Raw genomic sequence first — 19,952 nt, 5'->3', positions numbered from 1 at the left:
TATTGAAAGATTAACAGATACGATTTTTCCTCTCATTTTTCTTCTGTGTTTACTTTGTGCTTGATAACTATTTTGTATATATGTACCTTACCAGTTTCCCACATGTAAGTATGTGACTCATGCAGCCTATGCTTTTCATTGTGTGGATCTTACAGCAACAGTGGTGGTGAAACATATTCTCTGGAATTTATAAGCAACTGCAATAGTTGAAAATTTCTGTTCTTCATTTAGCTTATTTGTTCCCTTTCACCTTGCCTTTGCAGGGTAAGAAAGAGCTGTTGGTTAGATTTAAGGGTAAGATAGCAGAATTCTAGTAAGGAATTAATTTTGTGAACTTGATATAAGGGGAAAAAGTAAAGGTTAAAATTTTCTGTCCTCTTCATTAGGGCCGTTTATTTTGGAGTTCTTTGTTCATCCTGCATCCTGTGCAAGGAGAAGGAAGTAACTGGTTAATCTTTCTGATTGTTACTGTAAAAGCTGCACAGTTGGTTGGTTGTTCCCAATTAAACTCTTCTGCATTAAACTAGTTAGTCACAGCCATGTAACTTCTCACACTCTAGTGACCAGTGTGGAAAGTATTTGTGGGATTTTTAAACCAAATGTCAGTTCCCAGCTTGCATTTTATTTCTTCTTATTAGTCATGTTCTTGACCCATTTTGCATAATTACTAATAAGGCAGGCTACCTGGAACATAAATAGCAGTGACTGATGGATGAAGAGGAAGAGACAGAATGGGAGAAGTTTGCCTTTGTAAGTATTCCATCTTACTGCATACCTCAAGTAAGCTTTACAATGTTAAGCCTTGATGTCTTGCTGCCAGTTTTAATGACTTTATTCCCATGTTATCATATGAAAGTTCAAGAATATGAAAGTTCAAGTCTCTGAGGAAACCTTCAGTATCTTAAGGGGGCCTACAAGAAAGCTGGGGAGGGACTTTTTAGGGTGTCAGGTAATGATAGCACTAGGGGGAATGGAAAAAAAATAGAAGTGGGCAGATTCAGATTGGATGTTAGGAAGAAATTCTTCACCGTGAGGGTGGTGAGACTCTGGAACATGTTGCCCAGGGAGGTGGTAGAAGCCCCATCCCTGGAGGTTTTTAAAGTCAGGCTGGTGGATGTCACTCTGGACAACCTGATCTAGTGTGAGGAGTGTCTGCCCATGGCAGTGGGGTTGGAACTACGTGATCCTTGAGGTCCCTTCCAACTCTAACAATTCTATGATTCTATAATTTTCTCAGCTCATTTAGTCAGACATGCTTGTAAACTTTTTGTCACATTCTCCAAAACACTCAAGCTAGAATAAAGCTAAATTATTTTTTGTCACCTATGTGAAGAAAAAATACATCTGCTTAATATGGAGAGAGATGAGTGTACTGTGAAAATGGCTAGCAGAAATAACAGGTCCATGCATTCTTTCAACCAGCAGTCTTTGATTTATCTATACAGTAAAACCAAAGTAGTCTTTATGTCAATATGTTTTTGTCAATGTTTAAAAAGATAACCAAACCAAAATATAAAAAGCATATATATACGCACATATACATGCACACATGTACGTATGGCAGTTGTAAGCAATAAGGTTTGAGAAATTAAAAACTTTACTTGTTTTGTTTTCGCTCTTTTTTCCCCCCTTCCAGTCAATTTAATAGTTTGTTGCCTTGATTAGTTTGTAGAATCACAGAATCTTCTCATTAGAGAAGACCTTAAGATCAGGGAGTCCAACCATGACCCAACATCTCCATGTACACACGTACAGCTTCTCAGTAATTTTCTTAGAGAAAATACATAGGCATTACTAGCCTGCAACGTTTGTTCTAGTGTGTTGTGCCATTTATGCTGCTGAATTTATTTGCAACTCAATAGAGCTTAAATCAGGAAGCCAATAAAGAAATAAAGGAATAGGCACCTGCTCACATTTTATTTAAAGGAAAGGATAATTTGTACATGGCTACACTCGGACTATTGTATTTGTCTCAAGCTTATAGAAGAATGGCATTCTGAATTTCAGCATCTGAAAGCATCACCTTTCTAACCCAAATACCAAATTTTTAAAATGTGTTATCAGCATACAAGTGCACAAAACAGGCCTGTTGTTTGCTGGTTGTGTTAGTTCTGTTGAAAGGCTTATTCAGACAAATTTATTACAAGTTGAGATTTTGGCCAAGCAAAAGAAAATTGTATCAAGTTTTTAAAGGCTTGTTTTTCTTGTAGGAAATAACAATTGGAAGATAACTGTTAATCGTTTCATACATAAAAGGGAGCATTTATCATAGTAAGTAATTATGGGATCATTCCATGCATTCTTACTGAGCTTGTAGCCTTGCTGTTAAATCTAGTAATCTAATTTGTTTTTAAATGTTCACAGATGCTGTACATTCATCCTTGAGCACTGACAGTTAAGTAATCTTTCCCTAATCTTGTGTTAAGATAGCCACAGATCAGAGTTCTTAAATTATTATTGCTTGCACTTGAGTTTGTGGCAGTCTGTGCCAAACTGCCTTTAAAAAGGTTAACTTTTTTGGTCTGTGATGGTCAGCTAATAAATATCACTGTAAGTATCTGTAGTAACACCAAAACCATCTCCCAATTCTCTGAAGCAAACTGAAAACAGCCCTTTGCTTTATGTGTAGCCACTTTGATTTGAGTTCTTTTACACCTTGGGTTTTGTGGGGTTCTTTTTATCTCATTGGGAGCAGTAAACTGTTTCCCACATTGAGGAAACATAATGCAGCTCCCTTGCTACTCCTCATTCTAGTTATGTGAAATGTTACCCCAGGAAAAAAAAGTGACTCTTCTTGAAGGATGGCAGCAGCTTGATGCTGACAAAACCCATCTTGTTCTTCTGGACATGCTTCAGAAGGAAAGCATCCTTGGCCAGATTTTTTTTGGAGAGGTAGAACTCTACCTGGGACATAATCTTTAGTGTACTGTCAGCTCAGTTTTGTTCCTCCTAGCACTGCATGTAATTGAGTTTACAGCTAAAAAATGGAGTGACATCTCTGATTATTAGAAGAGAGGTACAGATTCTCACCAAGTTGAAAGCCTAAGGTAAAAAAGATGGGAGGATGGGATGTCACAGCAGTCAAGAAAAATGTGACTGTAATAGCATGGCCCCAGAAGGCTAGTTTTTGAGTGAAGTGAAAATAACATAATGAGGTAAATTAGACATTTACATGTTGATCAAATTTTACACTCATTACCCTGACAAATTCAAAACTCTTCATTGTGCTCATAGGATGCAAGAATAATTCCTTTTTTAAAGATACAGTGCCTGTTGCTAGGGATTGGAGCTTTGCCACTTAGTACCTCAAGCTTGAAGGAGCTTCACTGGAAATACAAATGAGGAAACTCCACAGCTGAGGCTACACATTCAAGACTTCACTTCTGGCAAGTGGGTGAGAAGACAAAATGCATTTGCTAGCATTTACGCTCTTTTAATAAAGTCTGGCTATAAATGTGCATTTAACAGCAGGCAAGTTGAAGGTGAATACTTTTTCCAGAGAAAAGGGTGTTCCTTGCCACCAAGACTAGAAAACATCTTTCTGAATGTTCTTTACCATTTGTGAGTATTATGACAAAAACTAAAATTAACTAATATAATTTGGTGGGTGCAATGTGAGTGTTGTCGTCCTACAACTTTCCACAATAAAAGTAAGTATATTTAAAAATAGGATGTGTCTTGCATCAAAATATCCTCAACTTCACTTTTGTCAATACAACTACCTCTGAGGAAGTGTGTGACACAGACCATGGTCTTCTGCTTGCCCCCAGAGAAATAGAGATAAAGACTCAATACTTGTCTTTTAACAGCCCTTAAAATATGCTGGAGGTGTTGAGAAGACCATTCTGGTTACCAAGAGAGCAGACTTGCAGTTTAGTCTTGTAGCTGCTGAACTTAGCAGCAGCGAGATTTGCATGCATCCCAGCTGGGAATTGTACACATGAATGAATGAATGAATGAATGAATGAATGAATGAATGAATGAAAGAAAAATTGTATGCAGTGTTTGACAGTGAATAGACTAGAAATTGTATTTCCCCATGGCTCAATCTAGTTTTCCATGCTTGCAATTAATCATTCGTATTAGTGAAACAAGGATTTAAAAACTATTCTTCTGTGGAAAAAAATAAATGTTTGAGTTATGGTCAACTGTTGCTGGAGACTTTTGTCACTGATTGCCAGGATAGAATTTAGAAGCCATGTCACGCATAGCATTTCAAGAAGCACTATCAGACTACAGATCACTGATATCAGGGAAACAAACTACTTACACCAACTTTCTGTGTTGTTAACAAAGTGAGTGGGTCTGATCCTTGCTGTACCAATAACCTCCCTCAATGTAAAGGGAACCTAACTCGAGAGACCCATCTGGATACACTTTGAATATCAGCTAGTATCATCAAGGTAAGGTTAATTCTGGAAGCACTTCTGTGTGGTTAAGCCCTAAGGTTTTAATTTGCCACATCAGATGCTGCCTGTGTTTCCCTCCATACTGAGTTACAGCATGACCAGGTTTGGAGTACAGACCAAAGACATTTCACAGATTTGAAGCAGCCAGGAGCTATTTATTTTATGTCACTATGTAACAGTAACGGTTAGCCATCACAGCTGCTTCATCCATAAAGCTTTTGGATGGGATAGTCCAAGTGGCTGGGGGAAAGAAGCACATAACATTCAAAATGGTATGTGTGGTAGGTTAAGGGAAAAGAGTTAATTGGCAGAACCACACAGAAAGTCCTCCAAAGGCTAGAGAGTCCCGATGGGACAGGCAGCCTGTCCCAGGATATTGTAATATGTTATCCTATTATGTGTCCAGCTGATACCTTGTTGTTTTTTTTTTTTTTCCCTCTGTTCTCTGGTTGGGATGTGTGCATCTTATCTATGTGGGGGTGATGGCTCTGACTGGCAGGGAATTTCCAGCTGCACAATGAGGCCTGTGGAAATCTGTGGTTGTCCTGCCCTGGGGCAGGGGGCAGTTTGGGCCTGCCCTTGGGCCTGCTGAGGCTAAGGGGGGTGGAGGTGTCTGAAAGGCTGGCCCAGGTGAAGGAGTGAGCCTAGTTTGTGCATGTATTCCTTTTACCTGAATACCTTTTGTATGTATTTGTAAACAGAATTTCGGTTTAAACATCCAACCAGTGTGGAGAAATTTTTATTTTTTTCCTCCCTGGGAAAGGGGTAAAATAAATTTTCTGTCCTTTTGCCCCAGGCAGCTCGCGGGTCAAAACTTGGAAAGTATCTTACTGTATGTCAGCCTTCTGCAAAGGCTATTCTATCAGGTTGGCAAGATCAGATGATAGATCTTGACACAGCAAAAGCAGACCAGTCCTAGGTCTTGACTCCCTAGGGTGGGAAGAACTACAACCCTCTGAGGACAGAAAGCCAAGAGATACAATGCTTCAAATCTAAACTCTCATGAACTAAAGAGTAGGGAGCTACAGCTGTGCTAAGGTTTTGAGAATTTTACCTTTCAGTGCTAACAAAAGGCCAAGTTAAGTTTGGCAGAAGCAACTGAATTTATACAACTAAAGGTACCCTGGTCTGTACAGCTTAGGTACCCTGAATCCATTTGCTCTTCAGAATCATCTGAAGAGCAAATACAGTATTAGCAATAAAAATGTTTAGCCTAAGCAACAAATTAACAACTGGATGCAAATAGCACAGCAGTAAGAGATAGTAGCAGTGTTGATCAAATAAAATGAGTTGGATAAGAATATTAGTTCCTAAATGGGACTATGTATAGAAGATGAGAATTTGCAAGCATTACTTCTCAGGAGAGTAAGTAGTGACTATGACAGTGATCTCAAACACTTTCAGCTGCAGGTATCTGAGAAACTGCATATAGGAAGGGAAGGACTAGAGGGAATGAATCCAAGATAGAGGAAAGTAGAATTAGATTAGATGTTTGGAAGAAGTTCTTCATAGTGGTGGTGAGACAATGGAACATGTTGCCCAGAGAAGTGGTGGAAGCCCCATCCATGAATGTTTTTAAAGCCAGGCTGGATGTGGCTCTGGGCAATCTGATCTAGTGGAAAGTGTCCCTGCCCATGGCAGGGAGATTGGAACTAGATGATCCTGGAGGCCCCTTCCAACCCTTGACAATTCTGTGATTCTGTGAAATAAAGGGTTCAGCATTCAGCTAGTCAAGGAGAAGCCAACTACATGAAATGTTCGTTGTAAAATTAACCTTTCTGTAAAAATGTTTTCTTGTCTTCTGCAGCAGTTTTCTCTGTTGTTCTGAGGTACTAAAATACTTGAGTGATGCTTTTGTTTACAGTAAAAGAATATTTTCAGAAATACAAGCAAATCACTGAGTCAATTCTGGTTGATCCATATGTTTCAGTTTACATGCCATACCATGGATTCAATACTAAATTGTACCAGGACTGAAAGTTTAGTAAAGAAAGTAGTTTGAATGGTAGACTGGAGAGCTGAAAAACAGTCATCAAAACTGAAACTTTTTCTGGAAATGGAAGTGGAAAATATTTAGACTGCACTTTTCTCTGTGTGCTCAAGTCATGGGTGCCAATAAAAACGAAGGCGAACAGAAGACTGCCTTATTTTTGACAATAGGAGAAGGAACAGATGTGTTTAACAGTTTTCAGCTAACTTAAAGGAGGCTTATTATGAAACTACAAAAATTTGAGGAGTACAGGGTTCTAAAGAAAACGAATGAGTCATAACTAGGCTTGCCAGATCTGTCTGGACCCAAACTCAGAGTCTGAATAGTACACTGCCTGTGGAGCTCTCAGGATTAAGGACCTGCAAAGTGCCACCTGCAGGCAAAAATCTTGTAGGGGTTAACTGTGTCTTTACTGGACTCTTGACAGAGTGGCTGTGGTGTGTTGCCCAGAACCTGCCTATTTTTACTGGGGATTCAGGAAGACCTCATCTCTCTGGCTGTGATGGTCTTCTGAACTTGATTGGTGGCTCCAGTTTCCTTGTACTGGTACTGTTTTGCAGGCAACCTGTAAGCCCACAGTGCCCTGGCCAAATGAGGCTAGTAAATCTAGTAAAAATAAAGATTTTTTTCATCAGAAACTAAAATGGAATAGGGAATCTCATCAGAAGTCACTGCAGTTGATCAAACCTGAAAGGCCAACCTTCCAGTTCTGGCAGCATAAACAAAAATGTGGTGAGAGGCCAAATTAACACTGAATTGAGCCTGTAACTCACAGGAAGGTTACATAATTCTGGCAGAGTGGCATGGACTTGACTTTGTGGTTGGTACTGAATAGCCTCAATTGCCCAGGGTGCTGATGCATCTATCACTGCTACCAAAAACAGTGTGGAGGAGAGGGACTTAGTGCTGAGATGTTCCACTTCAAAAAGCAGTTGGAGTTGCTGCCTTCTATCTTTTTCTCTTTTTCCTCTCCTTGGTTCTCTAAAGGCATCTCTGCAGATATCCTAATTGAATGTTCCAGTGCCAAGATCCCTGGGAGTTAGCTACACTTAGCTCAGCTTCAGTGCCCATTCCATGGGCCCTTTTTTGTGCTACCAAGGATAGCTACAAAAGTTGTAGACTTAGAAACAAGCAATAGCTATGATACCCAAACTCCTACATTTTTTGCTGGAATAATGTTATGTTTGCTATTTACAGGTGCTAGTTAGGAGCTGGCTAGAGTCATTTTCTGGTGCATGGAGTAAGAGAGTAAGTTTAAAAAAAAAAGTTTTCTCAGGTAAGTAGTTGTTAAGATCAACACTATGCTGCACTAGTGACTTGCCTGATATATTGGATTTACTGTTCTGTATTTTATTAAGCATTATATAGAAACCTGTTAAATACATTACCTTATTTGGTAGCTTCTAGCACTAAGGCAAATTTGTGAGAGGTTGCACTTATGATAAATAATTCAGCTGTTGCGTATCTTCACACGTAATTTGGTTACAACTGGGACAATTCTAAATGTCAAGTGAGTTCTGATTAATTGTTATTCTTAATTTTCTTGATTTGTTCTACAACCTCTTCTGCTGGTACTTCAGTTTTAGGTTTTTGCTTCTCAACTTTCTACTGTGATTTTATCTTTTCTAAGGACTATTTTTATACCTTGTTCATCTGTTGGCTTTGCAGACTGTTTGGCAGTTTTTCTGCTTTTGTTGTGTCTGAAAAAATAATTTGTTATTAGATTTTATGGCTCTTACAATTTGTTTTTCAAAATTTTTTGCCTGTTTTTCTGTTTTTTACATTTAACCTGTCAGAGTTTTTATTTTTGTCAATTTTCTTCATCTGGCACAACTTCAGCTTCCTGAGTTTTGTTCTGAACAGTGGACAAAATGGGGACTGATTGATTTATCAGGCTCCAGCTATGCACTCTGTTAGCAGTGCAAGTGCCTTGCTAGGGAGAAGTTATACCAATTTTTCTCATGCCTGCTTGAGATTCTGGTCTCATCACAGCACCAAAACAGACTGGAGCCCCTGGGAACAGCCAACCTGCTTCTGCAGGGTCAACTTGTGGTACAGCTCCTTCTGCTGTGATAGTCAGCACAAGTCAAAGAAAAAGACAGCAGATTAAACAAACAAACAAACAAAAACCCAAAGAAAATCTGTTCTGTAAACAGCATCCTTTTCCAAGGCTCTGTGGGCACTGCAATGTGTGTATAGCAGAACTAACAAACAGGAGCAGCATCCCCCCTGCTCAGTGGAATTGTTACCTATAGCATTCAGAATCACTTCTTTATAGCAGCCCTCATTGCTACAGAGCAGTGAATAATGAGTCTGAAAACAAGTAGGCAACATATCATTTTTATCACCCAGTTTCAGAGCCAATTTATTTCCAAGCAGCATGGTTAACTTACAAAGTCCCAAAAGTAAACAGGCAAATTGTGAAATGGTGTAATCCCTGCTGTGGGAATAAGTAAATTAAGTGTAGCATTTTTTAAATTGAAGAAAAGTTTTAAAATGTCTTCTGGGGTTAGGAAAGCAGTTGAGTAAGTACAAAACAGTCAGAATTATCCCTCTCCTCATATGGAAACGTTTTGCCACACCTATATTTGTCTAATGTATAACCCTGAAAATCATAAGATAGGGAAAAGATCCAATCTTTGCTGATTGTTTTATTGGAAAAAGAAACCAGAAGTCTTTGCTTATATCACCCCTAAGAGTGAAACATGTTTAAAAAGGGAATGTTATCCACCACTTGGAAAGAGAGGGACTCTGGAAGAGAGGGCTGATGTCAAATATTTTTCTGCTCTGGACTCATCAGCAGGGTTCTGGCAGGTGCCCTTACAAAAATAGTGCTCATACTTGTGAACTTTTAAACATCCCCATTGAGAGATGGCATTTCCACAGACTTGTTTGGGTTTACTCAGAACCTGAAGTGTTTTAATGGAAAACGCAGATATGTTCAATGCTACAGAGGGCAATCTTTTGCACTGGATAACAACAAGGTGAATTGGCTAAGCAGACTAAAAGAAACATCCTGGTCTCCAAGCTTGTGAAACATGGGTTTGGTGGGTGGACCACTAGATGGATAAAGAACTGGCTTGATGGCTGCACCCAAAGAGTGGCTGTCAGTAGCTCCATGTCCCAGTGGAGGCCAGTGACTAGCGGAGTCCCTCAGGGATCAATCCTGGGACCAGTCTTGTTCAACATCTTTGTTGGTGACATGGACAGTGGCATTGAGTGCACCCTCAGCAAGTTTGCTGATGACACCAAGCTGTGTGGTGCAGCAGACACGCTGGAGGGAAGGGATGCCATCCAGAGGGACCTTGACAGGCTGGAGAGCTGGACACAAGCCAACCTCATGAGGTTCAACGAGACCAAGTGCAGGGTCCTGCATCTGGGTCGAGGCAATCCCAAGCACAAATCCAGGCTGGGCAGTGACTGGCTGGAAAGCAGCCCTGAGGAGAGGGACTTGGGGGTGCTGGTGGATGAGAAGCTCAACATGAGCTGTCAATGTGTACCTGCGGCCCAGAAAGCCAACCAGATCCTGGGCTGCATCAAGAGAAGTGTGGCCAGCAGGTCAGGGGAGGTGATTCTCCCCCTCTACTCAGCTCTGGTGAGACCCCACCTGGAGTACTGCATCCAGTTCTGGAGCCCCTATTACAAGAGGGATATGGACATGCTGGAACATGGCCAGAGAAGGGCCACCAGGATGATCAGAGGGCTGGAGCACCTCTCCTATGAGGACAGACTGAAAGAGTTGGGGCTGTTCAGTCTGGAGAAGAGAAGGCTCCGAGGTGACCTTATTGTGGCCTTCCAGTATCTTAAAGGGGCCTACAAGAAAGCTGGGGAGGGACTTTTTAGGATGTCAGGTAGTGACAGGACTAGGGGGAATGGAATAAAGCTGGAAGTGGGGAGATTCAGGCTGGACGTGAGGAAGAAATTTTTCACCATGAGAGTGGTGAGAGCCTGGAATGGGTTGTCCAGGGAGGTGGTTGAGGCTGCATGCCTGGAGGTGTTTTGAGGCTCTGGCCAGCCTGATCTAGTGTGGGGTATCCCTGCCCATGGCAGGAGGCTTGGAACTGGATGATCCTTGAGGTCCCTTCTAACCCTGACTGATTCTAGGATTCTAACATGTATGTATGTGTGTATATATATATATATGTATATACATGCACACACACACACACATACATAAAGGAGAGGGTGAGAAAGGATGCTCAAATAAAAAAAAAAAAAAAAAAAAAAGAAGAAGAAAAAAAAGCCACCCAAAATGTAAGTTCCATGTGATGGAAATGATGTCCTGGGGAGAGAAGGAATCATAGGTACACTGTGATATATTATAGCAAGTGCTATGCCAACACACATGTCCCACCAGATAGGAAACACTACTAAGTTAACTTGGAAAGGTGAACTGAGGTCTCCAGTCAGTCTAACACAGATGTGCCAGATGTGCCTATTCTGTACAGAGTGGTGCACAAGTTTGTGAAGAACTTGAGAAACCGAAAGATGCTGCAGTGACAGGAGAGAAGGGAGGGATGCTGTATTTGCCCTTTTTTCCATGGATATCTCACTGTACTGAGAGCCCCAAGAGACAGCAGTAGTGTACGCTGCAGATCAATAAGAAGTAATATCCAAACGAATATACATTCCCAGTGTGTTTTAGTTAGCACTAGTGATGTTTTCACAATTACATATTATGTTAATTTTCACTGTTAATTCTTGCTTGTGTTATGTTTGGCTAGGAAAGGAAAAATGTGTGGGACTGCTTTTATGCTTCTGGCCTGAGCCATCTGGAACAGGTTATTGCATCATTCATGTTATGAGATGGCAGTTAGAATTCAGCCACTGAATGAAGCAGACCTCAGCTCCTAATGTAAGGTAGTTCATCTTTGAAAAAGGAAAGGGAACCCTCCCCAAACACCAAGAGTTTGCAATTGAGATTCTTTCCTTGAGCTGGAATAAACAAGCCTTACTCTTTTTTTCGGCCAAATTAGGGTTTGAGACCAAGTTTCCCATGTGCTTAAATGCAGTACCCCAAGATGTGTGTATTTCACATCACTGCCTGTCATGTGTTATACCAATGTGTGACAATATCCAGAGCTTGCTTGTTTAGCAGTCTCCAAGAACACTTAAATCAATCTCCACAGTCAGGCAAGATCCCAACTTCAGAATCTCCTGGAGCTTAAGAGTTTTCAAAATGCAGCTGTTCCTGCAAATGCCCAGCAGTTGTGCTCTAAGTGGTTTACCAGTTTTGCTGGTAGAAATTTATGTTCTATAATGTTTGGTAGAAGCAAAATGGATGGTTTAAGTATCTAAAACTTGGACATACAGGGCCTTAAAGTGTCAGTTATTGCCTAATTCTTTTAGTGAATTCAGGTCTGCATGGCTGTGGAAAAGATGTCTTAAGACCTGTCACTCAGAATGACTTTGGGTTTGCAGACCTACAGCCATCCAGATCTGTGTGATTTGACTCTACTCCCACAGTTTGATAATGTTCTTGAGAATATTCAGAGAAGCTGAACTTTAAGAAATGACAAGAACATCTAAGGTGCTTGACAGATGTAGTTCTGGAGAATTAATATGTAATATTAAGTATATTACATGTATGTATATGTAAGAATATAATATAATATGTAAGAATTAAAAAGGGAACTCAAGTGCTGAAAAATGTTAGTAGGTGAGGATTTGGTTTTGTGAGGCAGGTGTTTTATTCAGGAGTTCTAAGTGTAATTAACTAATTGAGTTACCTGACCTCTATACAGCTTTTGTCATAGCATTAAGAAACCATTAGATTGTGTTCTCTAGTGCTGAGGATCCCTCTTAACCTGACATCGTGCATTATCTGTTGCAGCATGGGACAATTTATGTATTTGGTCATCTTATCCAAGAAGGTTAGAGTTAAGGTTGCGTGACATAATTTATGTGCCCCTTATGATTTCATATTACACAATTTTCAAAATCTAGGTCTTAAACATAATTAGAGATATATTTTCAGTCCTAGCTATGCCCAAAGCCAGCTTTTAAAAACATACTCAGTTACTTAACAGAGCCTCATTTTATCCTGGAGACTCTTCTGCACCTCCTCGTGGTAGCAAAGAAAATGTCAAAGTAATCTAAATAAAGTAGTGGATTTTATAACACGGGGAGATAATTGAGACCACTGAAATGAGAGTGCTGCCAGAGTGCTGTTTAGCCACCACCTTAAGCATAAATGATGAAGGTTTTGGCAAATGGTGTTGAAAGATACATTGCATCGATTTTAGGGGGAGAAAAGAGGGGTACCACAAAAGTCTTCCTTTATGGAACTCCCCATTTCAAAGAGAGCTGTGAGAACACTGCAGCTGCATCTCTTTATTTTGTAGCTGATAGTACTTATAGAAAGGTAGTGCAGAAATTCCACTTAGCCATAGCATCAAATCCTTTTATTTAGGAAAATAACACACCACACTGTAAACTAGCCCAAGCTGTGGTTTGGTACACTTTTTATATTCTGGTTTTTATCCACTCCAGCTGTCAGATAGAGCCAGGAAAAATCAAAACATTTGTACATTATTCCTTCATAAGAGAGCCCCTTAGGAGTTTAGGTCTTGATTCACCTCCTGTCTCTACTGCTGGAGCACCTCTGCCAGTTGGCTGATAAATCAGAATTCTTTAGTCCCAAAGACAATTCTTTGGGAACAGACTGGTGGTGTAGTCATACAGTGATTCTGGAGTGCAAACAACGATATTGCCATGTGATAGTGAGACGATTTCAGTGGATCAGCAAATGAGGTATCAACAAGTATATGAAGCAAGCTCTCCATTCGCATCAAATGGATGCTCAGAACGTCTGCCCTGCTGTAGAGCTGTTTCTCTTAGTTTCAGCAGATCTGCAGACACCTAACATACAGTATTCTCTGCCAGTTTTAGACTTGTTAGCTCTTCACATCACTGAGTGTATTGACAAACACTGGATTATGGAGTAATAAGAATACTCACTGTTAACCTTTTGCTACAATGAAAATTTGCCCAGTTTTTATATCTTTTGCCTGTTTTCTGACTCATAACAAAACTTTCCTCTCACGACATGCCTAGTGAATGTCTTCAAAAGTCCCTTGTGAGAGTTTTTAAGCTTTTGGGAAGTCTCTTTCAAATAAACTAATTAGTTCTTGTTTATCTGCAAATACCTTGACATTGTTTGAATATATCTAGGATAGTATTTAATTTTCCGTGCAAGTGATCTAGGCAAGAAACTGAGAGACAAACTCAGAAATGGCACTGAGCATTTGGTGCTGCCATTTTTAAAAAGTTATTTGGACAATGACAGCCACTTAGTGAGGTGCAGAGCTCTTGCAATTCCCTTTGGCACTGATACAACTTGTGGGTGCTCAGCAACCCTGATGAAGCTCCATCTTTGTATCTCAAGATGGGTATCCATTCTTAGAAGCTAGTTTTATGAGTATCTGTTGTAACAACTCTGCTTATCTGTTTCTCAACCTGTTACAGAGAGATGTAGGATAGAGTTATATCTCATTGGACATTTCACATTCCTTAGGAATAGTGAGTTTCCTCAAAAGCAGGACAACAGAAATTCAAAGTAGTCATTTGATGTCTACATCTGTATTTCATTTCAGTAATCTTTGCAGCACCTGATTGCTGATCTCTCGCATCTCATAATTGTTCTGCTTGACCTTCTAAAGCTCTGCCTGTGGCAAAACTGCGAAACACCTGAAAAAGTACTTTATTTCCTTTTCAGTTGTAACTGGAGACCTTCAAGATATGTCTTTCCTGGGAAATATTTCATTTCACAAACCGCTCCCTTAAGTGTGGGCCCGGTTTAAAAAGTGTTTGTAGACAAGCCATTTGTTTTCCTTTGAGCATTTAATTTGTTTATTCCCATTTTCAAACAATCCCCAAGCAATATAATTCCTGTAGCTACTATTGTCATGTGTTGGAGTTATTCACCTCCCAGAGGCTCAGACCTTTCATCAATATGCCATTGGCACAAGCAGCAACTGTTGCATATTCATTGTCCGTGACACCAGCTAGAGGGCCTCCAAAAAGCCTGACTTTTTTTGGTTTTTTTTTTGTTCTCAGAGCAAGGAAAACAATCCCTTCCCTTGTCCAGTCCCTTGATAAGGGTTTCTGTCCAATAACGGTGCTTTTTGCTCTGAGGCACATTTAACTGTGAAGTCTGCAGCGGGAGAGGCTTTCCTTCAAGCTGTTAGTGTTTTATCCTGGCAGGCTCCTCGAGGTTGTTGTGAGGAGTCTAGCCAGTTGGTGAGCTTTGTAATCTAAACCAGCTGTCCCAGGCTGAGGCCCCCATTTGCATTGTTTAACATACTTAGAAAATGAAGTGTTCATTTTTAACATTCCTCCTCCAATTGGTTTAATGCTGAATTACAGAAGAGAACTAAGCAAAACCAGGTGCTTTCTCTGTATTCTCTCCAGTGTCTGAGGAGGTACAGACGGCTCCCGATCTTCTCCATTACTTGCTATTTCATTCTTTGGACTATAAATGACTAAGGAACTGAAGTGCTAGCAGAGGGTAATGTTTGGAAAAACTTTCTAGTTGTTCATCAGCACAGACTCTGGGTTTTTTCCACCTTTCACGAACAGTTTTGGACATGCAAGGATTAAAAAGGTAAGTGGTATGCATGAGCTTCTTTACTTACCAAAGGAAAACCTACTGTGGAAAATATCTGTGGCAGGGATTTGGTATGCCAATCCACTTGCTAAAGCTATTTGCAAAGAGACGGGATCTCAGTGGTCAGAGGTGGGGAAAGACAATCTGTCTGTTATTAAAGCTGTGCTGTCTCTGACGAGTTCCTTCTTGATCTATGCTTATGCTCTGCACTTCAGGAGCCCTGGTATCCCTGGGAGTGCTGAACTGTGACAGCAAATGATCCCAGTGGCTACAGTGATTGATTCAAAGCTAATTAGTTACTATTGCAGAAGTTAATTACTAGTTTAAAATATTTTCCCTGCTGGGCAAGCTACTGTGACCAGCTGTATATAGTGCTGATAGGTTGTGCTTCATGTCTGTTAATAATTCTTGAGGGGATTTGAGATCTAAAGTAACTAACAAATTGAGATTGTGGTTTCTGGCAGAACACATATGAGGCAGTAAGGTCACTCCCTCCCAAGAGGAAAGAATATATCATCTTGTAACAATGAAAAGTAAGGACTGTCTAGAAATGTATGAGGTTTTTTCCTCACCAGTTTTACAGGGGATTTTGTTAGCATGCACTGCTCTGCAATATTGTAGCCCATTCACTTGGTACATTAATGTTCAGCCACAACCTGTTCTATTTCATTCCAGTGCTATTGTTGCTATATACAAAGTGAGTATGCAGTCTTTACACCAGTGCATGATGTAAATTCTCTTCAAAGAGATTTATAGAATCAAAAATGAAATACAAGCTTAAATAAATAAAATCGTATTTGAGTGATCTGCAATTCCACTCTAAGGAAAAGTCTGTGCAGAATTTACATTTCCTTGTCACTCAAGCCTGCCAGCAAGCACAATCTGTTTCTGCAGCAGTATCAGCAACCTTTTTACTGTTTAGCTTGACTTGTAACAACTTGGGTCTCTCTCCTAATTTAAAACAAGTTTCCTTGAATGTGTTGATCACTATTTGCTTGTGGCTTTGTCTGATGCATTTGTAGGTCTGGTGCAGCAGCTCAGTTTGCACTAGAAATCAGAGACAGCTCTAAGAGAGAAAGTTGGCAGGTTGCTTGGGTAGCAGAACTAAGGCTACCTAAAATATCCCATGCTTCCTCTACTAGTTTTATGGGATTGTATTGTATGCAAGTTGCCATTCAGAACTAGAATCCAAGATAAGCAAGATGTGAGTATATTTGTATTGAGAAAAAGTTATATATAAGGGCAGCAGTAAAACACTGAATTCCATAGTACATAGAAAAAAATTAATTCCTTACTGCCCTTTCCTGGTTTTCTCCCTGGTAGTAAAAACTTGGGGATGGGAGCTTAGCTGACCAGAATTTTTATACTCCAGGTGAGGAGTTCCAAAAATAGCTATAATGTTCTGTTAGTGTGGGATCCTCTTCTGTGAGTTGCATTGAAGAGATCCAGTAGTTCTCACTGGATGCTAAGACGATGTAACTGGGGAAGGTTCCATTGAAGGTAGCAGCTTCTAGCAGCTGATGACCTGGCGCTGTGTGTCTACTTGCAGAGCAACATATTACTCAAGATTGAGTAAAGGGACAGAATCTGGCCCTAAGAAAATGCATTAATCTCAGATATAGTCCCTTGGGGATGAAATGTGGTTTAGCGGTTAGAGCAACTGGCTTGGATTCAGGACCTCCTGCACGACATGTCTGCAGCCTTGCCAACGCGTTTGCACTGTGAGCTTAGGCACGGCCTCTGCTCTGGTTTACCCATCTGTAAAATGTGCACCAAAACCTTCAGTATTCTCAAAAGAAAGGTGTCAGAATGGGGCAAAAATGGTCTAATGAATATTGCACGCTTGTTCACTAAACAGTTGTTACATGGGGTGTGATAAAAAATAGATCCATTAATAGACGTGTGCAGTCTGATTCTGATTCCAGCTGCATAAAACCATAGTAAAATTAGCAACTCTGAGATATGAATCTGGCCCACAGTTGTACTACTCCTTCTTCGGAGGCCAAATGCATGTTAGCAAAACTGTGCCATAGACTAAAGTGCCACTAGGAACTAATTTGTAAACGTGTATTTAATTCTGGAGATCAGAAAGTTTTCAGCCTGTTTTCTATGCACATTACAGGATACTGACTGCTTTCACTCTGACCATCTGCCTTTTGAGCCCTGGAAAAGCACAGGTGAGAGGTGCACATAGAGATCTATATACTGTTTTGTATTGAAGCGCTATATGGCATGGGACTTAACTGGCTAACAGGTGGATAGGAAGCTCTGTGGCCTAGAGTTTACATGAAAAGGAAGCTGTGTGGTCTAAAGGTTTAGAGGGGAGTACTTGAAGCCAGCAGGATCCTGCAGTTGAACATGGACTGAGCTTACTGACTCATCCTTGCCAGTTCAGCAAAAGGTCTCTGTAGAAATCTGCAAGTCACTGAAAAACCTCATTCTGCCTCTGAACTGAACGCTTCTGGAAGAGGAAATAAGAAAAGCAATCCCAGGAGAGCAGGGACAGCTCAGTTCTGGGTGGGGAACATCCACTCTTGGAAAAGTTAATAATATAAACAGGCATTTTCTGTGTATAGCAGGATCTTGCCTTAAGACTGTTTAACTTTGAACTATGACCATGAATAACTGTACCCAAGTTTTCATTTTAATTCATGCCCAAACCCATTTTTGTTCAAGAGGCAAGGATTTTGAGGGTAGGTGGAAGTAAAGCAGTCCAGTTCTTGAAATAGCAGAAGCATTAGTTCTTTGTGTTCTTGGACTCCATGTGGACTTTAAATTAGGGAAAAAAGTTCCCAAAGTCATGTTAAGTTTGGATTCCTAGTTGACAGTCCAGATATACTCAGTGTCCAGAACTGTGTTTCTAAATGCCAAAAGACTCTGAAATTTAGTTGTTTGGGGGATTTGGTTTGTTATGGTTTGTTTTTTTTTTTTTCTTTTCTTTTTTTCTGTTACATTGAAAATTTCCTACATGTGATATGCTTATTGGTACTTTTGTGAACACTTTTTGGAAAATGCTTTTCACAGAATCACAGAACGTTAGGGGCTAGAAGGGACCTCGACAGATAATCTAGTCCAATCCCCCTGCCAGAGCAGGATCACCTATACCTGATCACAGTGGAACTCATCCAGGCGGGTCTTGAGTATCTCCAGAGAGGAAGACTTTTCATGCCCCTGAAGGATTTTTGAGATGTATTTCAGGGTTTATTTTTATAATATAAAAAATATTGCTTCTCTTGTGATATTTATAAAAACATCTTGTACCAAAAATTGATTTTTGAAGTCTAAGCAAAGAGAAATTTGGTATCAAATTGATAACAACAAATTCTTTCTGAAGATACTGAAACTGGTCATTTCAACAATATTGGATTTTTATCTAGAATAAAGCTCTACAAAGTTGTTGAAACCAGTTTTACAGTAGTTTCAGTGCTTCTGAATCATCATCTGTTATCCGAAAGAAAATGTTGTTAAAAACTATCTTACTTCTCCCAACCTAGATGTAGTGTATATGCCACAACACAGAGAAGGTAACAAAAGGCAGACTGTGTACATTCTTTAAAATGTGAGGCTGATTATACATGCTCCCATCAGAGTGTCTTGGCTTTCCATGACATGACACCAAAACATCTCAGAATGGAAAAAAAATGAAGGCAGAATCCCTTCATACTTGTTTGGCACATTTAGCGCTGTTATGTGTATTCATATGTGCAGGTGACAGGTGCAGTCCAAACAGTGCCATGTGCCCCCTACCTAGTTCCTACAACAGTCCCCTTCCACTGACCTATCCTTCTAACCCCTTTTCTTCCATCCACAACTTACTACTCCTCCAAATGTGAACCAAGTACTTTTCTATTCCACTGATTTCTCCCACAAAGTATTTATTTATCAATTAACACCAACAACAAATGGAAGAATTTTGAGCATACTCTATCCTTTGCCTTTTGGTTACTTCAGTAGTTCCTGTTTTCTAGCTCTTTCTTGCATTCTTTAGTACAGCCTATTTACTATGAAGATCCTGTGCTTGCATCAACTGCTTGGCCCAGTTGAAAACTAGAGAGAGCAGGGAGGTGTTTTAATAGGTGATGACACAATCTGTACCAGGACTCTCATTGCTTTAGAAATGCTGAGGGTCACTGACCTGCTGCTGAAGACTCAAGGTTGTAGCCCTGATAAAGATCAGCACCACAGGAGAGGAAGGGACTACGGCTTCCAGTAACCTTGCATGCCTAGAGCAAGTGTCTCCTACAGATTTATCCCCTAAAAATCAAAATATTTACTGTAAACAAAAAGCCTTACTTGTAGTAAGCTTGTTATGTTTTAACTGTGACTCCAGTCAGATGGCTAACTTGTTGAGATTCTACTGAATGTACTGTAGGGTTTATTTGTAGTTTTAGACCCTGTTAGTTTATCTAGTACCTTTTAACTGAACCCCTCTGTTCTGGCAAAAATAAGACTCCAAACCAGAAAAGCATAACTTCTGTGTTAACAGCTGGTATGGAGCCTAATTCTGTGTTGGTTACCCCCAGGCAGAGGAACACCCTGACAGTTTCACCATCTGAGGGAACTACCTTCCGAGTTAAGGGGCTGGTATATGTGCTGAGGCCTCAGATTCATGCCTTGCTGACTGTCCTTTGGGGAAATCATTTCATTTTGGTATAATGTATAGTGTAAACTATGGCACCAAGTATGATAATCCAGATGAACAGCAGCCCTCTCATTTCGCAGTCACTGAGCATCTTTTGTTTTCTCATTTTAGCAACAATGCACTAATGGGTTTGACCTGGACCGTGCCTCTGGGCAATGCTTAGGTAGGACTTGAATCAAATCAATATAATTAAATTGCAAATTCAGAAATCCTGACTTCATTGAGTTAACATTGTACTGCTGTTAGTATGTTTTTCTTGAAAAATTCTTGCTGTGTGACAAATATGTGTGTTTGTGTATATAT

General features: G+C 40.1%; 1 protein-coding gene across 1 annotated transcript in view; it reads left to right on the top strand.

The window, feature by feature from the left end:
• The first annotated feature begins 14,954 nt into the window (after positions 1–14,954).
• FBLN5 (fibulin 5) overlaps positions 14,955–19,952 on the top strand; it is a 42,782-nt gene continuing 37,784 nt past the window's right edge. Inside the window, exons 1-3 of the mRNA XM_054400342.1 lie at positions 14,955–15,004; positions 17,130–17,184; positions 19,761–19,812. Of these exons, the coding sequence (XP_054256317.1) occupies positions 14,988–15,004; positions 17,130–17,184; positions 19,761–19,812 (124 nt within the window). The 5' untranslated portion in view covers positions 14,955–14,987. The remainder of the gene's footprint in view (positions 15,005–17,129; positions 17,185–19,760; positions 19,813–19,952) is intronic.

This window comes from Indicator indicator, chromosome 4, assembly GCF_027791375.1.
Source record: "Indicator indicator isolate 239-I01 chromosome 4, UM_Iind_1.1, whole genome shotgun sequence".
In the NCBI taxonomy this organism is placed as follows: domain Eukaryota; kingdom Metazoa; phylum Chordata; class Aves; order Piciformes; family Indicatoridae; genus Indicator; species Indicator indicator.
Note: the sequence above shows the minus strand (reverse complement) of the source record. Positions and strands in the feature narration are given on the sequence as shown.